This window comes from Macaca thibetana, chromosome 1 (assembly GCF_024542745.1).
Source record: "Macaca thibetana thibetana isolate TM-01 chromosome 1, ASM2454274v1, whole genome shotgun sequence".
Classification (NCBI taxonomy): domain Eukaryota; kingdom Metazoa; phylum Chordata; class Mammalia; order Primates; family Cercopithecidae; genus Macaca; species Macaca thibetana.
Window position 1 is genome coordinate 207,168,139 of NC_065578.1, and position 24,844 is coordinate 207,192,982.

General features: G+C 37.9%; 1 protein-coding gene across 1 annotated transcript in view; it reads right to left on the bottom strand.

The window, feature by feature from the left end:
• Positions 1 to 24,844, bottom strand: part of LYST (lysosomal trafficking regulator) — a 198,057-nt gene that overhangs the window by 25,636 nt on the left and 147,577 nt on the right. Inside the window, exons 41-47 of the mRNA XM_050770460.1 lie at positions 22,879 to 22,945; positions 21,363 to 21,519; positions 18,200 to 18,340; positions 15,221 to 15,438; positions 11,387 to 11,617; positions 6,063 to 6,252; positions 2,528 to 2,664 (exon numbers count right to left, since the gene is read on the bottom strand). Of these exons, the coding sequence (XP_050626417.1) occupies positions 2,528 to 2,664; positions 6,063 to 6,252; positions 11,387 to 11,617; positions 15,221 to 15,438; positions 18,200 to 18,340; positions 21,363 to 21,519; positions 22,879 to 22,945 (1,141 nt within the window). The remainder of the gene's footprint in view (positions 1 to 2,527; positions 2,665 to 6,062; positions 6,253 to 11,386; positions 11,618 to 15,220; positions 15,439 to 18,199; positions 18,341 to 21,362; positions 21,520 to 22,878; positions 22,946 to 24,844) is intronic.

Consider the following 24,844-nt stretch of genomic DNA (forward strand, 5'->3'; position numbering starts at 1 on the left):
AAAGTTCCTAGTAAAGTTGTTTTTCACTGTCTCTTTATTCTTACTTCCGTCAGTTTCCTGGTAAGCTATAAACAAATGGTGGTGATATTTTGGTCAGGGATATTGAGGGTTATGCAAACAAGTCACTGCTCCTCTTGCTTTCACTGCTAAAAATTCCCCTAAGTAGCTTCCTCCATTTCTAAAGAGCTCAGGGAATGGGATACATTTTAGGACAGATGATAAGGCAGCAGGTGTTATGTAGGTAATGGAAATCAGAGGATGGTAAGAGAACTTCCCATGGAAAGAGAGTCAAAAAAGAAGGCTGTCCATACAATTAAGAGTCAGTAACAGTTCAGCAGCAGTACTGTATATTTACACGGTATTCTACAGTTTACAAGTTTCTTTCACAAACACTGGAAACACTTTACAGCAGCTTTCTGAGAAAGTAGTATGAGTACTATTATCTTGGTTGTAATGAGGAGGAAAGAAACTCAAGTTTGGAGAGGTTAAGTTACTAGTCAAAGGCTGTAGTTAGTATATAACAAAGCTGGGACACTAACAAAGATCACAGGGCTACAGGCCCAGTGATCATGATGCCTGAATATCCAGTCCATTTAGGAAAAATCAGGTATAAAAGATGGCACTACGGTTACAGAAAATGACTTAATGACAAAGGTGAGTGAACACTGAGAAGAAGGCAATGCTGATTTGGTTCAAACACTATGCCCTTTACTGATATTGAGTAGGAGATTATGATTATACTCTCTCAATGAGAAAATGGGTAGAAAACAAATTTGGGGGACACAAATAGTGGTAGTTAGGAAGTCTGTAAGTACTATAAACATCAGCTTCTCTCTTTTTTTTTTTTTGAGACGGAGTTTTGCTCTTGTTGCCGAGGCTGGAATGCTATGGCACGATCTCAGCTCATTGCAACCTGTGCCTCCCAGGTTCAAGCGACTGCCCCAGCCTCCCGAGTAGCTGGGATTTACAGGTGTCCACCACCACGCATGGCTAATTTTTGTATTTTTTAGTAGAGATGGGGTTTCACCATATTGGCCAGGCTGGTCTCAAACTCCTGACCTCAGATGATCTGCCCGCCTTGGCCTCCCAAAGCGCTAGGATTACAGGTGTGAGCCACCACGCCCAGCTTAACATCAGCTTCTTGGCTGGACAAGTTGCAGGATATTAAAAACTGGCTGCTTGGCTGGGCACAGTGGCTCATGCATGTAATCCCAGCACTTTGGGAGGCTGAGGCGGGAGATTAACCTGAGATCAGGAGTTTGAGACCAACCTGGCTGATGTGGTGAAACCCCATCCCTACTAAAAATACAAAAATTAGCCAAGCGTGGTGGCACATGCCTGTAGTCCCAGCTACTTGGGAGGCTGAGGCAAGAGAATCGCTTGAATCTGGGAGGCAGAGGTTAAAGTGAGCGCAGATCACACCACTGCACTCCAGCCTGGGTGATGGAGTGAGACTTCATCTCAAAACCAACCAACCAACCAACCAACCAACCAACCAACCAACCAAGCTAGCTGCTATCAGTGTTTTGTTTTTTTTTTTTTTTGAGACGGAGTCTCGCTCTTGTTGCCCAGACTGGAATGCTATGGCGTGATCTTGGCTCACTGCAACCTCTGCCTCCTGGGTTCAAGCGATTCTCCTGCCTCAGCCTCCCGAGTAGCTGGGATTACAGGAATGCGCCACCACGCCTGGCTAATTTTTTTTTTTGTATTTTTAGTAGAGAAGGGGTTTCCCCATGTTGGCCAGGCTGGTCTTGAACTCCTGACCTCAGGTGATCTGCCCACCTCGGCCTCCCAAAGTGCTGGGATTACAGGCGTGAGCCACTGTGCCCGGCCAGTCTGACTCATTTTTATGCATTGTATTTAACTATTATAAAGATTCCACAAAAACATTTACAAAAGCCAGGCACAGTGGCTCACACCTGTAATCCCAGCACTTTGGGAGGCCAAGGCGGGTGAATCATTTGAGCCCAGGAGTTTGAGGCCAGCCTGGGCAATATGGAGAAACCCTATCTCCACAGATAATATAAACATAATCCAGGCTTGGTGGCACACACCTGTAGTCCCAGCTACTTGGGAAGTTGAGGGAGGAGGATCATTTGAGCCTGGGAGGCAGAAGTTGCAGTCAGCTGAGATTGTGCTATTGCACTCTAGCCTGGGCAACAGAGCAACACTCTGTCTAAAATTTTAAAAAAAAAAAAAAAAAAATGTTGACCAGGCACAGTGGCTCACAGCTGTAATCCCAACACTTTGGGAGGCCAAGGTGGGCAGATGATGAGGTCAGGAGATCGAGACCATCCTGGCTAATAAAGTGAAACCCCGACTCTACTAAAAATATACAAAAAATCAGCTGGGCATGGTGGCGCGTGCCTGTAGGCTCAACTACCCGGGAGGCTGAGGCAGGAGAATGGCGTGAACCCAGGAGGTGGAGTTTGCAGTGAGCCGAGATACGCCACTGCACTCCAGCCTGGGCGACAGAGCAAGACTCTGTCTCCAAAAAAAATAAATAAATAAAAATAAAAATGTTTACCTGGTACTGTTGTGAACTTTGAATGAAGTTTACTGGAGGCTCACTTTGTTTACTCTTCAACCTTAAAATATTATCAGCATATCCCCAGCTCAGGATGGCTGACCACTGAATGTCCGTACTGTTCATGCTTCTCACACCTCAAGGAGAAGGAGAAAGAAAAGTATCAGATCGTTACCGCTCCCTTGTTACATGAAAGCCCCAAACTGGCAGATTAAAGGGTGAAGTTTACATAGCAGAACATATCATTTGGTGCAAAACCATCTTTATATCTCTAAAATGGAACAATTTTTTAGTTTTATTCCTTTAATGCTAACAGGATTCTGAGGGTGGGATTACATTTTTTCACTTGTGTTGTTTTGTCTGGGATTTATTTGATTCAGAACTAAAATTTCTGTTAAGAAAATTATTATAAAAGACAATGATAGTCAAGCTTACTCTATTCATGTTCTGAGACACCTTTTCTTTTAAAAATAAATATGAACTAGATACTATTTAACTTTCTAGATACCCAGGATAGACAATTGTTAGTAGCAGGAAGACACTACTGCTAGAGTGGAAGCAACACCTACCCTGAGAAGGGATAATTTAATCCTGTCAACTGCAGGACTGTGTATGGCGGACTTTCATTCAAGGAGGCTCTGTTCTTCTCTCTCTCTCTCTTTTTTTTTTGAGACAGAGTCTCACTCTGTCACCCAGGCTGGAGTGCAGTGGCGCAATCTCGGCTCACTGCAACCTCTGCCTCCTGGGTTCAAGTGATTCTTGTACCTCAGCCTCCCCAGCAGCTGGAACTACAGGCACTCGCCACCACGCCCAGCTAAATTTTTTTGTATTTTTAGTAGAGACAGGGTTTCACCATGTTGGCCAGGCTGGTCTCGAACTCCTGACCTCAAGTGATCTGCCTGCCTTGGCCTCCCAAAACGCTGGGATTACAGGCTTGAGCCACTGCACCCAGCCCTCTCTCTCTTTTACAACATAGTATTATGTTCTCTTGGCATAAAAATTTGGAAATTTTGATATCATTTCCCAGTACCATTAACTATCTATGCTTTGTTGGTATGCTGGATATAGCTAAATGCAGCATAGATGCTGTAAATGGTACTGCCCTTGAAACTTGCAATGTTTTAAGTTCCTAAAGGAAACAGAATATGCTTTCTTTATTCCAGTAGAATACCCAGCATGTAGATGAGTATAACAAATAAATATTTCTTGAATGAATCAACAGCATATTGAAAATAGGCAATTCACAGCTTTTTGTTTTGTTGAGTAAAATAAGAAATGTTGACAACATTTTGCAACAAAGGAATTGGAATCTACTCACTAAATAGAAACTGCTCTAAATATAAGCTGCTAGGGAAAGGAACCACATGAGTCTTGAGTCCTCTCAAAACCTACCATAATGCCTGGCATGCAGCAAGTGCTCCATAAACCAAGGTTTCTCATTCCAGTAACCACAAGAGGCATCATCTTTTTTTTTTTTTTTCTTTCAGAAGAAGAAACTTCTCCTTTACCTACTAAGACAGTGTATCTTAAATAGGATCTACTAAAATTGAATCTAAAATTGATTTTCAGCGTGTATAAGCTTGGACTCAAGCGCCAGAGATTCTGATGCAGTGTGTCTCTTGTGTTAACAAGTGACCTAACTTTCATCTGTAAGCGACACTGTTCAGTCAGTGCCTCTCTAGAATGTCTACGTGGACTGTTCCTTGCTGGGTCTAGTGTTGGGTGGATCTAGTAAACACTGACCCCTTCCGGACCCTAGGGTGTTTACAGACCAATAAACATTTATTAAGCACTTAGAATGAACCAGGCACTGTGCTCATCATCCTCATACATTATTGTATTGAATCCTTACAGAAAAGTACCCTGTGAGGTAAATTATTTTGTTATTCCTGCTTTATAGATCAAAAGCCAGGATTTGCAAAGCACGAAGTTAACTTCCCCAAGGCCACATAGCTAGTAAGCAGCTGGGCAAGGATGTAAAACTCAGGAACTGTGACTGTCGGGGCCACGGGGGAAACTGTTCTATTACACTACTGCCCTGGACATACCCAGGTTCTGACAAATTCCAAATACATTGTGCGAGGAAATTAAGTGTAATTTGAATGAACATAGCTATTAGGGGCACACTAAGGGTTCATGACTGTAGTGGCACAAAGAAGATAGGCTTAGAATATGTCTGACATGTTTAAGTCCCATAATGCTAAGTGATAATACCCGCTCTTTCTCTTTTGCTCAACAGAGAGAAATTTTACTGTACTCTAATTTTTGAAAGGTAAATAATTCACCCATGTTGGTACTTTGGTATTATTAGTAAATTACTTGTAAATTACCTCATAACTAATTGTAACATACTAGTAAGAATAAACCATTGATATCACAATAATTATGATTAAACAGATCTACCTTATCCTATTAACTCACTAAATGTAGATAAAACGGTATGCATCCTCTCTTATTTCTAACAACTATAAAAACAATCATTCATTTCATGACAGAGATAAGAGTGAGCCTAAAAGGACTACGGCCCAGCTAGCATGCCTAATTTCAATACAATAATGTATGAGGATGATGTTTTCTCCGGGTGCTGGCCCCTTTGTATTGCAGTTCGGGTGGAAGGCTATATACGGCTCCCAAGGAGCACAGTGCACAGAAGGTAATGGTAATTGTCAGCAGTGCTGGCTGCTAATGGCATCTAGTCCACATACTGGCTTTTAGGCAAGTCTGCAAATAACCTGATAGAAACAGATGAGTGCCCTAGGTCATTCATTTTGGTCCCCACATCCATGCCTAGCAAGTAGGAAGAATTCTTTTGTTTCTAGTGAAACGGTTAATTTGGAATGGCTGAGGGACTGCTCAAATGCAAAACGCCCCTAGTTTTCCAGTGTCTGGTTGACATCTAGAAACATGAAGAGGCCTCTAGTGTACGGCACTTGCCCACATGTTGCTTTCAGTGAGTCAGTATGTGGGGAGTCAGAAAAGGACTGGTTTTCAGGAATACGTGTTTTAAACATATATAACAAACCCAAATGTTGTGCACATGTACCCTAGAACTTAAAGTATAATAAGAAATAAAAAAAATTTAAAAAATAAAAATAAAAACAATAAACTATTGATATACACAAGAAAAAAAAAACCCCATTTTCAAGGTTATCTTGACATCCTTGTTATGTTTGTTGCTTAAACCCATGACTATATCTTCTGAGGTGGTAGATTTGTCAGTCAAATATGTCTGTCTATTCTGGGGCTCAACAGCCTCAAAGTGTACATTTCTGTCAAATTGATAACACCTTCATTTTGTGAACATAACCATTTATTCTTGTTCCCTTAAAGTTCCTCCTCTCATTTCAAATGGCACTGCATTTAACTCTCAGTTTTTTCACGTAGTATGTTTTCATTCCCACTTTGTACTAAATAACCACAGATTTGAGCTGAGTTTTTTCCACCAAGGACTCAAAGTAGCAGCACAGATGAGCTAGAAATACTCAAATCTCATGAAAGATATATCCAGAATGATCTTCATTACATTTTATTTTACCTTGTTCCTTGCTATATGTCATCAGAAGACAGAAATTCCGTGACAAACCACAGATTGCTCTGGTGGGCAGAGCCTGGAGAGAGCCAAATCTTTCTCCGTGGGGCTGGCTGAAGCAGACCACAGGTACTGGAGCACTGGGGGAACCCACGTATTCCCCCCATTTCAAGCCTTTTATCCATGACAAAGGACTCTAAAACCAAGACAAATAAAAAGTATGGCTTTTTAAAAGGTAGTAAGTATAGAATTATTTCTAATTTAAGCGCTAAACAAAGTAAGAGAAAGTAATATGGATTGTAAGGTCTGTAAGGGCAAGAATTATTTTACTCATATTTTTTACTTCCCATACTTAGCATATAGAAATATTTGTTCCTTATTTGAGTTTTACTCTGTGGTTCTGGCCTAATTTGCATGAAAATATGTGGTTAATAATTCAAAATTCCTTGAAATTTGAGCAGAGAAAAAAATGTAGTATATTTCTTGTTTCTAGTTGAAATACCTAAAGTTGATACTTACTGGAAGACTGTAATTTGGTAGTATGACAAGCCATATGTACATATGGCAATAGAAATCAAGACCACATGTAGCACAGGAAACCTCACTCAGCTATGAGCTCCTTGAAGAGAGGGGACACCTCTGTGATTCATCTTTGTGCTTGGACATAGCAGGTTCTCATCTCAAATAGGTATGTGATGAGTGAAAGGGGAAGTGTTTATCTATGGAACATATTGAGAGGATTAGAGAATCTCTAGCCAGTACTAGAGAATAAAAGAGATGAGAAAGAATTGTCAGTGAAAAATAGAAGGTAGAGCTCGAGGAACAAGAGGATTTGGGGAAAGAAAGATGAGTGAAGACTCTAGAGAGATACCCATGTGGCTGCCCATGAACAGTAATGAAAAGGTTTCCTTGACTTCAAGCAAAAACAATTATTAAAAAGTTTCAAAATCAAGAAGAAAAGACATGATGCCCTTTTAAAGAGTTTCCCCCAATAGTTCTTTTTGTTCTTGTTATGACTGTTTTATCCTCTACTGAACTTTTTTTTAATGGATTCCCTCCTTTTAGACATTTAAGAGTTTAACCCACTATTTTACTTTCAACTCTTCAGAGGAAATGCTACATAAAATAAAAATAATATATTAAGCAATTTTCAGTCATTTCTGTAAAAAACCTACGATTTTTTAGTGAAACTTGCTTATGTCATTTTCCAAATAAATGAAAAAAAAGGCATCATTGACCTATATACTATCTTTTAAAAAAATCATGCCTGTTTAGGAGCTCTAATAATTCTGTCAGACTATTTAGGAGACATGTTAATATACAGTTTTAAATGATATCATAGTGGTCTAAAAAATGAATATCTCTGGAAAAGCTTAAGAGCTTCAGGAATGCTCATGTGGGAACAGAGAGGTTAGGATCAGGCATTTTAAAAACAAGCTTCTAAAATTTTGTCTATCAGTGTTTTTTTGTGGCTCCCCTGTGGGATACAAATCTATCAATATTAAAGTTGAGAAAAATTTGTGTGTTAAATTTTATAGTTATCATTTATCATTCACAGTTCCCTGCCAGGAAATTACTTTTATATGAGTTGCAGAATTTAAACTTCTAGTTTTTCAATGACACAGAAAGATACAATGGCAACTATTTTATATCATAGTATATTTATTATCATTGTTATTATCAGTATTATTTTTTAAGTTGTGGGATACATGCGCAGAATGTGCAGGTTTGTTACATAGGTATACATGTGCCATGGTGGTTTGCTGCACCTATCAACCTGTCATCTAGGTTTTAAGCCCTGCATGTATTAGCTATTTGTCCTGATGCTCTCCCTCCCCTCCCCACCAACCCTCCTGTATGGCCCCAGTGTGTGTTTTTCCCCTCCCTGTGTCCATGTGTTCTCACTGTTCAACTCCCACTTATGAGTGAGAACAGGCGGTGTCTGGTTTTCTGTTCTTGTGTTAGTTTGCTGAGGATGATGGCTCCCAGCTTCATCCATGTCCCTGCAAATTACATGATCTCATTCTTTTTTATGGCTGCATAGTATTTCATGGTATATATTTTCTTTATCTAGTCTATCATTGATGGGCATTTGTGTTGGTTCCATGTCTTTGCTATAGTAAATAGTGCTACAATAAACCATACATGTGCATGTGTCTTTAGAGTACAATGATTTATATTCCTTTGAGTATATACCCAGTAATGGGATTGCTGGGTCAAATAGTACTTCTGGTTCTAGATCCTTGAAGAATCGCCACACTGTCTTCCACAAGGGTTGAACTAATTTACATTCCCACCACCAGTGTAAAAGCATTCCTATTTCTCCACAGGCTCACCAGCATCTACTGTTTCTTGACTTTTTAATAATCGCCATTCTGATTGGTGTGAGATGGTATCTCATTGTGGTTTTGATTTGCATTTCTCTAATGATCAGTGATCTTGAGCTTCTTTTTCAACAGTAACCAAAACAGTATGATACTGGTACCAACGCAGACATATAGACCAATGGAATAGAACAGAGACTTCAGAAATAACACCACACATCTACAACCATCTGATCTTCAACAAACCTGATAAAGAACAAGCAATGGGGAAATGATTCCCTATTTAATAAGTGGTGCTGGGAAAACTGGCTAGCCACATGCAGAAAACTGAAACTGGACCTCTTTCTTACACCTTATGCAAAAATTAACTCAAGATTAATTAAAGACAAATGTAAAACCCCAAACCATAAAAACCTTAGAAGAAAACCTAGGCAATACCATTCAGGACATGAGCAAAGATTTCATGAAGAAAAGGTCAAAAGCAATTGCAACAAGAGCTAAAATTGACAACTGGGATCTAATTAAACTAAACAGCTTCTGCACGTCAAAATAAACTACTATCAGAGTGAACACGCAACCTACAGAATGGGAGAAAATTTTTGCAATCTACCCATCTGACAAAGGTCTAATACCCAGAATCTACAAGGAACTTGCACAAATTTACAACAAAAAAACAAACGACCTCATGAAAAAGTAGGCAAAGGATATGAACAGCCACTTCTCATAGAATATTTAAAGAGGAGTGCTTTGTTGAAATGCTTTTTATACAGCTCTGATTGTTTTGAACTTCAATGGCGAACTGAAGTTCACACAAGCATATCTGGGTCATCCAGATGACCCCCGTATAAATGAGTACTGTTGCTTGGTTTCAAGGCTTGTGTTTGCATTTTGTGTAGATGTCAAGTGAAGGCCCAAGGAGTCAAGAAGCAGTATGGTGTGGAAGGCTTCACCGTGGTTCAAATAAAGAAAAGCAGTGGCATAAATGTCATTACACATCACACAGAAGTGCAGCAAACCAAACCTTAAAGAACTTACATCAGAGAAGACATTAATTTTAAAAATAGTGAGTGTCTATTATATGCCCAGCACCTTCCTAGGAACTGGGGACACAGTGATGAACAAGAACAGACAAAGTCCTTGTGTTTATGGAGTTACATTCTATTTGGGAGGGGAGTATAGACAAATAAATAAACTAATACATATACAATATGTCAGGTGATGGAAGTGCTATACACAAAAACAAAGACGGGGAAGGGGTCTGAGGATGACGGAACACCTGTTTAAGACATAATTAGACTTAGATATAATCAGAGCTTATGGAAAGCATTTAAATGGGGGTCGGGGAAGACTCCGAGGAAGAGATGTCTGAGCAGAGACTCGAATGAGATGAGGGAGCAAACTGGGGATATATCTGGGGAGTGGTTATTCCAGGTGAAGGAAACAGTCATCACAAAGGTCCTGAGGTGGGAATGAAGTAGGTTGGTACCATGTTCCCACTGCAAGCAGCCATACTGCTCAGATCCAACTTTAACAGCTAATGAGCAGTAAGTATAGTAGTAAATTAAATGGCATTTATTAATTTTCAGGGATATATTGTAAAATTATGTTGACATGTTAAAGTGACAGATTGGGCTGGGTGTGGTGGCTCACATCTGTAATCCTAGCACTTTGGGAGGCCGAGGCAGGCGGACCACGAGGCCAGGAGTTCGAGACCAGCCTGGCCGATATGGTGAAACCCCATCTCTACTAAAAATACAAAAATTAGCTGGGTGTGGCGGCGGGCACCTGTAATCCCAGATACTCAGGAGGCTGAGGCAGGAGAACTGTTTGAACCTGGGAGGCGGAGGTTGCAGTGAGCTGAGATTGTGCCACTGCACTCCAGCCTGGGTGACAGAGCAAGACTCGTCTCAATCAATCGATCAATCAATCAAGTGACAGATCGTAGTTAAAAATAGTGATGCTGGTAATTATAGTGACTAAAGTGATTTGTGAAGCTTCAAAAACAGAAAACAAAAAATGTAGTTTTCTATTATGAAACTCAACACTCGCAATTTAGTTTTAGCAAAACAACATTGTCTACCATATTAATGCTTTAAAATTGAATTTCACTGGTGGAATAAGTTTTGTTTGTATTTAACATGAACATTTGACATATGTGAGCTATAAGCACAAATAATTTATATCCAGTGTTCTGTCTTACATAAAGTAATATTATTATAAGGAATAATAGTCAAACAAGGTGTAGGTGTGTAAAAACCTTTTCCTCTTAAAATAGGTCACAGATTACTGTACTTTGAGATACACTGAGTTATTTCATCTTTAAGGTCCTTTACAACTTCTTTCCCTTACCTTTTCGTTTTCTGTGATTTCCTTCTGCAAACCCTTATAGTGTTTACAATTCACATTCTACTATCTTATGCTGTTTTTATATGAAGAATTTAGTTGAAGATTAAAATCCACTTTAGCTTTAAGGCTTGCTTGCTTGATTTTTCTATTTTGAAGTAAAAATTATATCTACTTCCTATTTTTGGATGCAGTACTATTTATCATTACAACCTGGGGAGGCCAAAGAAATATGTAAAGTTCTCCCTTAAGTATAAACCAAAACATCCGCATCACTGGTCAATCCTTTTGATTGTGGATGATAAGTGTACACTGGCATACCAATGCTCAAACTATTCTCTAGTCCTTCTTTTCTTGTTTGCAAAATCCTATTATGTCACTGCCCTGGGAGGCTTTCCCTGGGAATAACCATTCTCTCTGCTTTCTGAGGGAGGTTACTGTCTGAAACAATCAATTCTTCTTTCCTCTGAGCTCCCCAAAGCACTGTCTCATATCCCTAACACAGCATTTACCTTGCACAGGATTCTGCTTTCGCTGCTGCACCTGTCTTGCACTGACTGGCACACAGCTTTAGGACAGGACCATGCTATTCATTACTGTATCCCTGGCACCTGGGAGAGTGCCTGGCATCATCTGCATTCAATTGAAATCCAAATTACATACCGGATAGGTGATTTCTTTGACTTGTTCTCGGGTCTCCCTGAAAGCAAACTGCACTAGCAACCCCACAGCAGCTGGAAGCTCTCCTTCAATATTGAGCTTGGCTCCAGGTCTGCTCACATGGGCTGTGTGGAACAGCTGACGGGGAGTCTGCCCATAGGTTTTTATCATGGTTTCTAGCGCTCTTCTCTGAACCGGATCTTCAACTGCAGAGACATCCATTCCAAAATATGTCTGCAGAGTGAAAGAATAAAGGAACAAGACATATGTAGTAAAAAGAAAGACTTGGCAATAATATAACACCAAAGGGAAAAACAACACTTTGTTTTATATTCTAGGTTATGGAAAAAATGCTTTTGTTCAGGTTAACAATCACGCATGGTCTCACTGAGATCAGAAGTATCAATGTTTCTGAATAGGTGAACAAAAACAATGTATCTTGACTGGTTATAATTAGGTATGTTTATAAAATCAGTTTTTAATTTAAGACCTGAGAATATCATATAAGACTTGATATTAAATTACTGAAGAAGTTGCTTGTCCAAAGCAATATATAGGAAGAGGCAAAAATGAAGTTAAAATACAATGCTGGTAGATAAAGACAGCATTATTTAGGTTCTAATAAATATTGTAGATAAAACCAAAAGAGCAGCAATGAAAATTCAAAGCTCTTAAATGTAAAGGGTATTATTGTACTAATAAAATTATTGCACTAAGAAGGATATTTTTTCTTATTTATTTATTTGTTTGAGATGGAGTCTCACTCTGTCACCCAGGCTGGAGTGCAATGGCACGATCTTGGCTCACTGCGACCTCTGCCTCCCGGGTTGAAGTGGTTCTTCTGCCTCAGTCTCCCGAGTAGCTGGGACTACAGGCGTGTGCCACCATGCCCAGCTAATTTTTTTGTATTTTTAGTAAAGATGGGGTTTCACCATGTTAGCCAGGCTGGTCTCGAACTCCTGACCTTAGGCAATCCACTCGCCTTGGCCTCCCAAAGTGCTGGGATTACAGGCACGAGCCACCGCGCCTGGCCAAGAAGAATATTATTTCTTAGTGTCATTATCCTGTAGAGTCAGATGGAGAGCAATGTGCATTTACTTCTTTATTTCTAAAGCTGGTGATCAGTAATTGAGTATAGATCAGCTATATTTCGTACATATCCACTTGGATGGCTTAGCTTTTAGTATAATATTTAATCAGTCGTAGTGGCTTTCATTACATATCTAAACATAAAATTTCTATAAATGCCAAAATAAAATTCCAAAGACTACTTGGGGTCTTATTTCCATGTGAAGCTTCCCGTGCCACATAAAACTTTCATTAAATAAATTTATATGATTTGCTCTTGTTAATCTGGTTTTTTGTTTCTCTTTGTTTTTGTTATTTTGCAGAGACTCCAGTTAACCTGAGGAAAAGAAGGTGTTTTTCCTCCCTTATATATTAATATTATATGTGAAGTTGTTATTCACCAAACTACATTATTCTCCTTTTTTAGAATGAACTTTTCCATAGCATTTATCTTCTATTAGAATAATCAGGAAACCTATATTATTCTCTTTTGTAGATTATAAATCTCTTAAGAAATTTAATTTTACATGACTTCGGATGTACTCAAAATAATTATGGAACAAAATAAACTAATGAGCTTTTTATTTTAAAGCTACTTTCGGGGAATGGACTACTGGCCTAAAAAGCTCAGATACGGAGTGGTCTACTGTAGGTTCTGTGTATGCATTTTACCTATATTTGTTATAAACTCTTGTAGATTTGTTACAATCAACACAGAAAATTACAGTTAGTGGGGAGGTCCTTTAGATATTTCCTTTTGAAAGGAAGTATCTTTCTTTTCAGAATCTGCTTTTTCACCTCCCACTCCTCAAGGGATTTCCTTTCAGCGGCCGCATTTGGAGTCTCCACTACATCCAGGCAGGCCCATCTACCTTGGAAAGGAAAGTTGGCTTTCCTCCTAACCCCCTTCACCCTCTTTGAGTCTTATTTACTTTTGCATCCCCAGAGCCTAGCAAAATAGATGTTTCCTGAAGAGGTAAGATTATTTTTTCTAAAGTTAGTCTACCCAACAACCTCAAAAAGTATACTTGAAAATGTAGGCCGGGCGTGGTGGCTCACGCCTGTAAACTCAGCACTTTGAGAGGCCGAGGTGGTGAATCACGAGGTCAGCCTGGCCAAGATGGTGAAACCCTTTCTCACTAAAAATACAAAAATTAGCCAGGCGTGGTGGTGGGTGCCTGTAATCCCAACCACTTGGGAGGCTGAGGCAGGAGAATTGCTTGAACCTGAGAGGCAGAGGTTGCAGTGAGCTGAGATCACACCACCGCACTCTAGCCTGGGTGACAGAGCAAGACTCCATCTCAAAAATAAATAAATAAATAAAAAATAAAAATATAACAATTCTACTTCTAGGAATTTATCTTAAGGAGGTAAAGATGTACCTAAAAATAACCATAGAAATATTAATTTTAATAGCAAACAAATCCTAACTAAATATCCAACAATAGAAGACTGCTAAATAAATTATTCTATAGCTATACTTGAGAATATATGTTGAGTATCCCTTATACAAACATTTGGAACCAGAACTGTTTTGGATTTCAGGGTTTTTTGGGGGGGGAGGATTTTGGAATATTAGCATTATTTACTTAGCAGTTCAGTATTCTTAATCCAAAAATCGGAAATCTGATATGGTCCAATGAGCATTTCCTTTGATTATCATGTTGGCACTCGAAAAGTTTCTGATTTTGAAGCATTTTGAATTCTGGATTTTTGGATTAAGAACACTCTACCTATACTAAGAAGCCATTAAAAATAATGTAGAATGATACCTAATGACTTGAATAAATTTAAGATTATTTAGGGAGAAGAAAAGGTTACCAAATAGCACTAATATTATTATTATATAAATGGAATGATACACATCTATAGAAAGAAGTCTAAAGGTGCTTTTACTATTTATCTCTGGGTGGTGATATTAAAGTGGACTTTAAAATTTCTCCCTGTTGCTAGTCTGTATTTTACACATTTTTCTAACAAAGTACAAGTACTTTTTCTGTAATAAGAAAACATGGTGCCATTTTAAAGTAGACCATGTATGTCGGGTAGTGTGCAGAAAAGAGTTAACATAGCAAGATTGACTGCTATCTTTGGAAAGGCCTGCTTGCAAAGATGGCCCTTGGCTGTTGTCTGGAACTCGAATTTCAGGAGAGGTCCTACCATTCCCTAATTGGTAAGAGTGACTTACTGTGCCTAAACTGTACAAACAACACGGTTTATACAGAACAACTGCTTTCCTTCTGAAAGGCTGGAATTTCAGTATGTGCGAGGCAGAGGGTGCCTACATTGCCAACCTCAATAAAAATCTTGTACACTGAGTCTCTAATGAGATTCCCTGGCAGACAACATATCACATGTGTCATTATGACTCGTTGCTGGAGGAGGTTGAGTATGCTCTTTGTGCTTTACCAGCGGTAGATTCTTGGATGTTTGTGCCTGATTTCTCCCAGACTTTGCCCCACGCTGATTCTACTTTGTATCATTTACTGTAATAAACCTGAACTAGAAGGATGACTATATGCTGAATCCTCAAATCCACCTAGTGAATCATCAAACCTGGGGATGGTTTTGGGGAACCTCTGAAAAAGACAGTATCTTGTTTTTAATGAGAGGAAATATAAAACCTGAAAAATCTTAGGTGATGGTTTAATGCTACTACCAATTCTCTTTGGTAACTTGGGTGTTTTAAAGGAACAGTCGAACAACTAACCTTAAAATATTCAGGTTCTATCTTATATAAATACAGATTATTTTAAAAGAGTCACTTACAGCAGGATGAAAAACATTGATTGCTTGAACAGAAGCCTTCCCCTTTTGCTTATAACCAAACACCAAGTCAATCCACTGACAGATGTTCTGGGACACGTAGTCAGACTCTAGAGCCTGCCGATGGATGAGGATAAAAAGACGAGGATCATTACGTGCCCAAGGCGGAAGGTTGACGTGATTAACCCGTTCACCATTCTGACGCACACCAAAATCAAAACCTAAAAGAGAAGATTAATATTAATATTCAACTTCCCCAAAGCAGGTTTCATTCAGTCACAGAGCAGTTCTTAAGAGTTCACAAAAATGGCTGTTTGTGTGCTACAACCGAAAAAGGGAATAGGAAGGAAGATTTACATTTTAAATAAGAAACACCACTGCTCATCTACTTATTTACCTACTAATAGGGTTATGTGAGCTAATGCTATCATAATTAAATTTGAGATCTTTCAACTTTATCTTTCTACCACTTTATAACATATTGAAGAAAAGGAGAAAACCATTGCCTACTAATTCCAATATTCTCACTATTCGCTTCTTCAAGGGCATTAAGTACTTAAATATCTATTCAATTGTAAACCTGATTAGAATCAAACTAAGGCTTTGTAGAAGCATTTCTGAACTACTGGCATTAACATTTTAATAAATTTAAGATTATATTTAGTAAATATTTACTAAATATATTAGTATTCTATAGTTTAAAAACTCAACTAATACAAAGTATATACATTCTTAGAATGAATTGCCACAGTCTATTAATTTTATAAGTCTATAGGTCTGTTCTGACTTCCTTTCTACTAAGCATTCCTGTAGATAACAAAATTATCCCAACACAGGAAATAAGAGGGTTCTTCTGTGACATAAATGAGCTAATATCTAATTGTCTCATCAGTCTGCTAGTATAAACAAAAATCTCAGAAGTGCTTATTTAAAAAAATTATCCTAAAGGAAATGTTACCTTTAAACAGAAATGGCTTTTTGTGCTACATTTTCTAGTTTGCTGAACACCACAACATAATACCAATTTAAAAGGACCTTTTAAAAGCTGATTAAGCTTCATATAAAATTAAGTTTTGATCTTGGAAAAACAGAAGGCTCTTCACCAAAATACTTGGGAAGTATTTTGAAATGATATGATATGGAATATAAATCAAGGGCGTATATAAGTTCACATGGGATGGGGATGGGAGCATCTCAGAAAGCTCAGCAGTCATCGTACGGAGGAGCTGCACGGTTGATTTAGGATGGACTGGCTGAGCACCTGCAGAACTCTATGTGTGTGGCTTCAGGAGAGGCAGCAGCAGGAACTTATTTAACAGTGAATGAGGCACCTGGGAATGGGCTGGGAATGGGGTGCATAACAGGGTATTTGTATAAACTCAAGCTTTCCCAACTTTCAGGTGTTCTGGGGGAACATCACAGAGGCAGACACTCCTGATCCAAAGCAGACAACTGACGTATGAGAGTCCCAGAGGAACACTGATAGGAAATGATGTGATATACGCTGTAGAAAATTGTATTTTCCAAAAATGGCTATAACAGCATTTCCTGTCTTGCATGCCCTTCCAGAATCTTGCTACTCTCCATCACAAGGCAAAGTCTATCTTCCTTTCTTTTGAATCTGGGAAGGCACTTGTGACTGCCTCAACGAATAGGAAGAATACAGTGGAAGTGATGCTGCGTGGCTGCTAAGAACAGGCTGGAAAAGGCCATGCAGCCTCTGTTCGTCTCCCTCTTGGAACACTTGTCTTTGGAACCCTGAGTTGCCAAGTAGGACATTCAGGGCTGCCGTGCTGTGGGGAAGCCCAAAACTAGCCCACACAAAGAGACCACATGAAAAAGCACTAACACTGCATGAAGAGAGGGTGATGTGCTCCAGCTACCTAAGGCTTCATCCTCTGCCTGTTCCACCTCCAGAAATCTGAAGGCAACAGCATGAGAGACCCTGAGCTAAAACCACCTGGCTGAGCTGTTTCTGAATTTCTGACCTTTTTTTTTATTTCTGACCAATAAAAAATAATTTTATTATCCATGATTGATAATAAATTTATTATTGTTTCAAGCCACTAAGTGTTGAGATTATTTGTTATACAGCCATAGATAGCTAAAACATACATATAAGAGACCATGGACAGAAAAAACAAGGAGTAGATTTAAACAGGAGTCCTAAATGAAAAGCTTCAAGGCAGGCACCCCAAATTGCAGGTGCTGATGTTTGACTGAGGCATTTCTCACTTGAGCAACACTGTGAAACAAGCGCCAGGGTGGCATGAATCTACTGATGATTCAATAATCAATCAAACAACTTCAGAGACACAGATACTATACAACAAAATTCTAACATAATTTGCCCAACACCAACTTCTTAAAGCTCAGTTTCATGTGCTCTTAAGGATCACATAAAACTATAGAATTAAGTAATGTAAGAAATGACCCAAAGACATCCCTTAAAGGGTTAGCTGCTCTTCTATTTAAGAATAGCTAAGGTTGGCAGCCAAGACTGTTGGTTGGCATCATAGAAAATTTAATTTTATACTTCAGTATTCCTTTTGGCTATTAGATAATTCTGGGCAGAGTATTTTATTTTTATTTTGGTCATTCCTCATAAAATAATTGAGATTTCAGTTAATTTACATTTTGCTTTCAATAAAGTCATACCTCTTAATTTTAAAGTAATTAGCACATTATAACTTTTGTATTCAGAAAAAAGAATAAAGTAATTTCTATAATAAAATAAAAATACATATTTACAAATAATTTTATTAGTTAAAAGTTACAGTTTTCCAAACATACTTAATCCTATAAAATACTTAAAATTCTCAAGCTTATTTGAAAATAGAATTATATACTTAATAAAAAACATTTTCTCTTATTTGGGGACTCAAATTTTTAGGACTTAAAAAAGCTATTTTCATTTTTGGAAAATTACAAAATAACCACAAGCCCTCAGAAATATAAATAAGAAATAATTTATTGCTATACCTTCACGGTTAACTAGGAACTCTGGAAGATAGAAGAACTCTGGAATAAGTTCTTTAACGTCAGTCATAGATTCAAAAGATGAGAGTCGCCAAGTTGTATTCGTAGAATGAAAAGTTCTGTCTGGAATGTCAAAACTTTGATCTATGAAAAAATACAAATAATAAAATTAAGACACAAAGACCTAATTCTATTTGAGGCCTACCATAATTAATTTACTTTTGCTACTTCAAAAAGATTAAAATAATGCTCAGTTTGTTTGCCCATAGTTTAAAAGAAGTTATTCATGTTCTTGAAAATAAATATTTCTATAAACTTGAGATATTATATTTTTCATCTGTTCTATGCTTTTGTAATACATATAATTAGATTAGTTTATACCATTTATTTGTTGAACTATCATCTATCTATCAAAGTAGAATGAAAGTTCCACAAAAACAGGGCCCTGGGATATCATCCACACCTTGCACATAATGGGTACTCAATAATGGTTGGTTTATTGAATGAATGAATAATGAAGAAGGAAAATTGAAGTTCAAGTAGGTAAACAGTTTTTTTCCCCATCAGGGAGAAAAATGATTCCTTCACTTTGAATTGTTAAGACTACTTTTTCTTCTTTCTTTGTTTTCTTTATTTTTTTTCCTAGTAGGGGGCGGGGGTTGGCGTATGTTACAGTGCATTGTTTTTTGGATGTTCTAACTCTGAGCTAAAGAATTGAGTAAACTTTCCTATGAATGAAAATAAAACTAAGCATAGTCACTCTTTTGTTCATTTTTTTTTCCCAGGGTAGACTATTAATAATCAAGAATTAAGTTTGGACTCTCTTTTCTGCCAACAATGATCAGACTTTCCAGCCATAGAGAAAGGCCTAGAATATTAAATGATATCCAAAAGCTGGCCCCTGAAAACAGTAGCAGTTTACATGTTTCTTAGGAACCATATTGCATCATCTAAAACGTCTGTGAACGTGCTGAAATTTGAACACATCTTTTCATTTGGAGACTGCCACAAACACATCGCAGCATCGGGTTTCTTAGTTGCTCTGCTGAGCAACATCTTCTGTCACTTGTATTACTTTCTCATCTATTCTGTTGAGTCAGTTGGCATTGGCTGGCCACTAAATAAAATCTGGGAAGAAATAAGGTTTAGGAACATTTACTTTTTCTCAGAAAGTAAGGAAGGCCATTTAAAGAAATACCTACTAACTCTGTAGAAAAAGTTATCAATCAAAATGGAATTCAGAAAAATTAAGGTAATTCTCAAAAACAAACAAAAAAACTAAACAGAAAAATTAAGGTAATTTTGTAATGCTATGGTGAGGTCAAAGTATCTAGAGTTAAGACTAAAGAAATATGGAACAAGAGAAGCACATTGGGTAGGTTCTGTTCAGATTTTAAGATTCTCTGTATTTTCCTACATTTTATTAAACAGTACTACTACAAATTCCTATTACCTAGAATATGCATATATTAAACCTGTGGTTCTCAACCAGTAGCACTTTTGCCCTCCAGGGTTTATTTGGCAATGTCTGACAACATTTCTGATTCTCACAACTGGGGGGATGGGGTGTGGGCAGTGGTGGTACCACTGGCACTAGCAGGGAGATACCAGGGGTACTGCTAAATGTCCTGCAATGCACAGAGCAGCTCCCATGACAAATTATGCAGCTCGAAATGACTACAGTGCCAAGGTGGAGAATCCCTGTACTAAACCAAAGCAAAGAAATAAATTCAAAAGCCGAGAGATATCACTTGAAACTAATAAGATGAAAGTGAATGGAGACTGAGGTAGTCCTAGGTTTTAAACAAAATATATTCATAAATACATAATGAAGAAAACATATTATATATGAATACATCCATAATAGTAACATGAATAAAAATATTGATAAATTTTAGTTGATTGGTAGTTTTATATTAATGGATTCTTGGGCTACATTAAATGAAATGTAGTCTTGGATGGAGGGAGGTAACAGTTCTGTTAAACACTGTAGGGGCGCAAGCACATCTGAATTATTCTTTTTTATTTTGACTGCCTTTTTCTTTTCGTCAAGAGCATTCACAAATCAGAACATGTCCAGAAAGATCTTCAGAATAGTGACAGGCTTGGAAACCACAGCAAACAAGGATGGCTTAAACACTGGTTTTAAAAACACTTTATTTAGTACAAAACTGTCCTATTTATTTTTTGGTATTCCTTGCAGCAGCTGGGATAGGACCATGCATCCATGAGGCCCTCAATCTGCTGTCAAATTAACCAAGGATAATTAGCCAGGGGAAAAACAAGACAGAGAGAGAAAGGGGACAGGCCAACAATTTTCAAATATTTGAACAGCTGTCATATAGAACATTTGTTCTGTTTACTTACAGAGAGACAAACATAGGAAAGCCCCTTCTGTAGACCAATAAGAGTGAATACAAATTCATTCCTCCAATAGGTTGTACATGAGTAAAAGGCATGAAGTAGTTCAAGAATGGTTGAGTAAAAGAATGGATAATGATTCCTCAAAGTATTCTGGATTCCACGAGAAAGAGCTATAGAACTAATATCACAGTTCTCGTTAGAAACTACAGGTGAGTGTGTCCCAACTTGCATAAAAATATAAATTCACTCTTATCTAAGTCATGTTCAGGCCTCCAGGCTGTCACTTAAAATGCTGAGGTAGAAGATTATTAACTAGAAAGCTACCACAGTGAAGTTGCCGGTGTGCCTCTTTTATTAACTAGTTAGTTAGAATAAACCTCAATAATGTACTTGCCTTTATAATAAACTACAATAATGTACATAGGCTCCAAAGGTAACTTACTGGATCTGAAATAAGTATTAGGTAGAATGTCTTTAAAAAGTGAACTGCATAAACTTTAAAAGGGTGAATTTCATGGTTTGTGAATTATATCTTAATTTTTAAAAAGTGAATTGCATTTTTATAAACTTAGACATTTAATTTGAAGCTAAAATTTGAGGCATTAGCAAGATGATCTGTCTTACTACAGCTTTTTTGAGGAGAATTTTGGGGAAGGAATAAATAGCATTCTTTTTCCTGTAGTTTGATTAGTCTCAATAGTTCTTAGAAAGTCAGTCCTAAGTTTTTTGTTTTTTGTTTTTTGGTTTTTTTCTTCCTGATGACTCAACATGATTTCTACGCAGTTATTAAAAAAATTCTTACCTTGATAGGCTAAAAACATTTTAGTGAAAGGAGGCATCCTGACCAGGAAGTGAAGCACAGTCCCACTGTTGGAATAGTGGGAGCCATAGTGATAGGGCTGCACGGGAGGCATGGGGTCATCTTCCCTGGCTCCTTTGCGGTACTCTTCCTCCAAGTACTGAAAGAAACAGTGAATACAGAGAATTCGTGATTGTGGGCTCCAGGCAACACTAGAAAAGTGCTGGATGGTTTTTATTCTCTCCTTCTCTACTACCCCTTTGAGGCCATTCTCCACGGCTGGCCCTCCCACTCTTGCCCCGGAGACTTCAGCCTCCTTGAGTGTCTGGGAGTCTTCTCCTTGGTGCCTCACTAAGACCTAAACACTCGGAAGCATTTCCCATCTCCACACTCACTCCTTCATCCCCTCATAGGAAACCTACCCAACTTTGAGCACTCCACCTCCTAATTAATGGCTCATAATGTCTAAGCTGATCAAGCACCCAACAAATGAGAGGTGCTTCTGTCACTAGAGATGTCTTCATTTCAAAAGAGTTTCAAGATGTAATGCTATGTTGTTTAGAGAACTGCTTCTCTAGAAGTAGAAATGCAATAGAAATGTAAAAACTATGTCACATTATTGGTAATAATATAACATTTTAAGTCTGTTTTACAGTGCAGTTACCAGAGATTAAAAAAAAAAAAAAAAAGAATATGGTGATTTTTCACTACTCCTGTCTTCCCATCATAAAGTAGGAAGTTCAACCAAACATTTAATATCTGTCACTATTCTTGTCTCCCATAGCTTCTGTCTGATTCTGATAACAAAGTCAGGTATAGTGAATTAAGAGTTACTTCTTGATTCCCACAGCAATGACGCATTTTCAACTGCTGAAGAATCAAGTAGTGACAGTCGTAAGATGCTTAGAGGGACGTTTCAGGAACTGTGGCATAAAATAATGTGATGAATATGAGAAAAGTGTTTCAGTTGCTCCTGTCTTGATACTCCTGTGAAGAATGTAATGTGTAGCTATTGCATTTTTTTGAATTTCCAATAGAATTTCATTAATGTTAACTTCACAGAAAAAGGTAATTCATTTTCTTTTTAAAATGTTAAAATCTAATAAATTTTTGTTTAATAAACCAATGAATAATTTCCTGAATATGACTAATGGTTATGGTACATTATAAAAATGTTAACACTATTATATAAATAACACTAGGGGATATGAATAGCAGGTCCCTGGAAATCTTTGTGATTTTTATAAGGAATGTGACTACTGTATACTTGAATAAACAATAAGTTATTGGTTTTCAATTTGTGCCAAAATAAATGTATCCTTTTTCTGGGCGAAGTGTTCTCAGAAAATCAGGATAGAAGATGATATTTCATTTCACATAATGATTTCTAGCTGTCCGTCAATCCTAGTACAAGAAAGTAAAAAATCAGTAGTATAAATTTAAAATTAGGTAAAACACAAGTCTGTAAAACAAAACACAATTTTTCATTTAATAAAGTATGAGTAAAAACAAAAGCTACCTTGTATGTGTCCACATAACGATCTTCTTTTTCTTTATACTGAACAGCTATAGGTTTAGAGAGATTTCTACGAGAAAAGGATAATTTTAAAAATTAAATATTTTGATACTGTCAAGATTAAGCTCCCTAGATGTCTGCATCTTGAAAGTTGGTAAGTGGTCAACAAAATGCTCCGCCTTTATTTCTCTGCTTAAACATGTTGTTTTGCAACTAACAGTCACCATTCAAAATTATGATTTCAGAAATTAAGGTAGAATTTTCCCCACAGAGCCAGGTCAGTATTAGGAATTCTTGACTTACAAGTAGCCTAAATAAGAAGGGCTACTACTATCCTTCTTTCCCTTCTGCAGCTTCCTCTAGAATCGTAACTGATGCTGCTCGTGGGAGCAGATTCCTAGACCAAGCCCTGAAAGTTAGTGTTCCATTTTCCAGACTCTACATCCAGTTAGGCAGTGTAGAGTGAAGGACAGTTTCGACAGAACTTAGGAACAGAGGAAGATGCTGTGTAATTACTAGCCTAGTTAGTAAAAACTGAAGAAACAACACGTGCTCAAAATGACCAAGCTGAGATTTGGAGAGTGAGAACTGAAATAAATATTTTGCTACCTAGTTAGTAGATGGTGAGTGATACACTGTGCATAGTGCAGAGTATGTATGCACGCGTACAAAGGTGTCAGTGCTGGTGTTCAGAGAATGTGAACCACACGACACCATTCCTTGAAGCAGGAGAATGAATTCTCATCCCTCCAGGAATGAATCCTCACTTTTACAAGCTACAGAATCATGTGTCAGATTCTGTGTCAGAATCAGAATCTGTGTCCCTGCGTGGCACTTGAAGGTGCAAAAGAAAAAGCTCTGATGAAGAAGGGCAGGGCTTTTTGCCTGAGGAACCATCTGGTCTGGCACAGGCATGGACCACCTGGATTTCAACCTGCAGCACCATAACTAGACCGACAGCAAGATTTACCTAAATTTCAGTGAGTCAAACCAGGTCTGCTTAACCACATGTTGATACATCTTTTTTTTTTTTTTTTTAAATATAAATTACTATTTTCTAGGAATGTTGAAATTAGTGGTATTAAGTGCACTAATTTTGTCTTTGAGATTTTTCTAATCATAAAAACTTTGTTAAAAAGTAAAAACAGTTTTATAGAATAGATTCAAATTAACATCTAAAAATAGAGCAAAATCGCTTAAGATGGCTGCCTACTTTTTTTTTTTTTTTTTTTTTTTCCTGAGACAGAGTCTCTCACTCTGCCGCCCAGGCCGGAGTGAAGTGGCGCGATCTCACCTCACTGCAACCTCTGCCTCCCGGGTTCAAGCCATTCTCTTGCCTCAGCCTCCCAAGTAGCTAGGACTACAGGCATGCACCATCATGCCTGGCTAATTTTTGTATTTTTAGTAGTAGAGTAGGATGGTCTCGATCTCTTGACCTTGTGATCCACCTGTCTCGACCTCCCAAAGTGCTGAGATGACAGGCGTGAGCCACTGCGCCCAGCCAGCCATTATTTTTTACGTGTATTTTTTCTCTTTATTTTCTCTTGACACTGACTTGTTGGAAAAACCAGGTCATTTATTCTGCTGGAGGCTTCACATTCTGTATTTTCTGATTGCTTCCCGTGACATCATTTAGTTTGTTCCCATAACCCCTGTATTTCCTAGAGACTGGAAAAGTCTTGCTTAGGTTCAGGTTCAACTCTTTATTTGTCAAGAATCCTTTATAGGTGCTGATGTGAGCTTTATATATATTTTCCTTTTTTTTTTTTTTTTTTTTTTTTTTTTTATCATTCTGCATGGTTGAGAGGAGTGAGCTTTATATTGTATCGTATCAGGAAGCCTATGATATTCCACTCTAATGATGCTCAGTTTGATCTGCGGGCTCAGGCTCCCATTGAATTTGTACCTAATGGTTTAATCCATTGATGATTATTGCTTGAATCACTTATTTCACTAGAGGTTGCAAAAT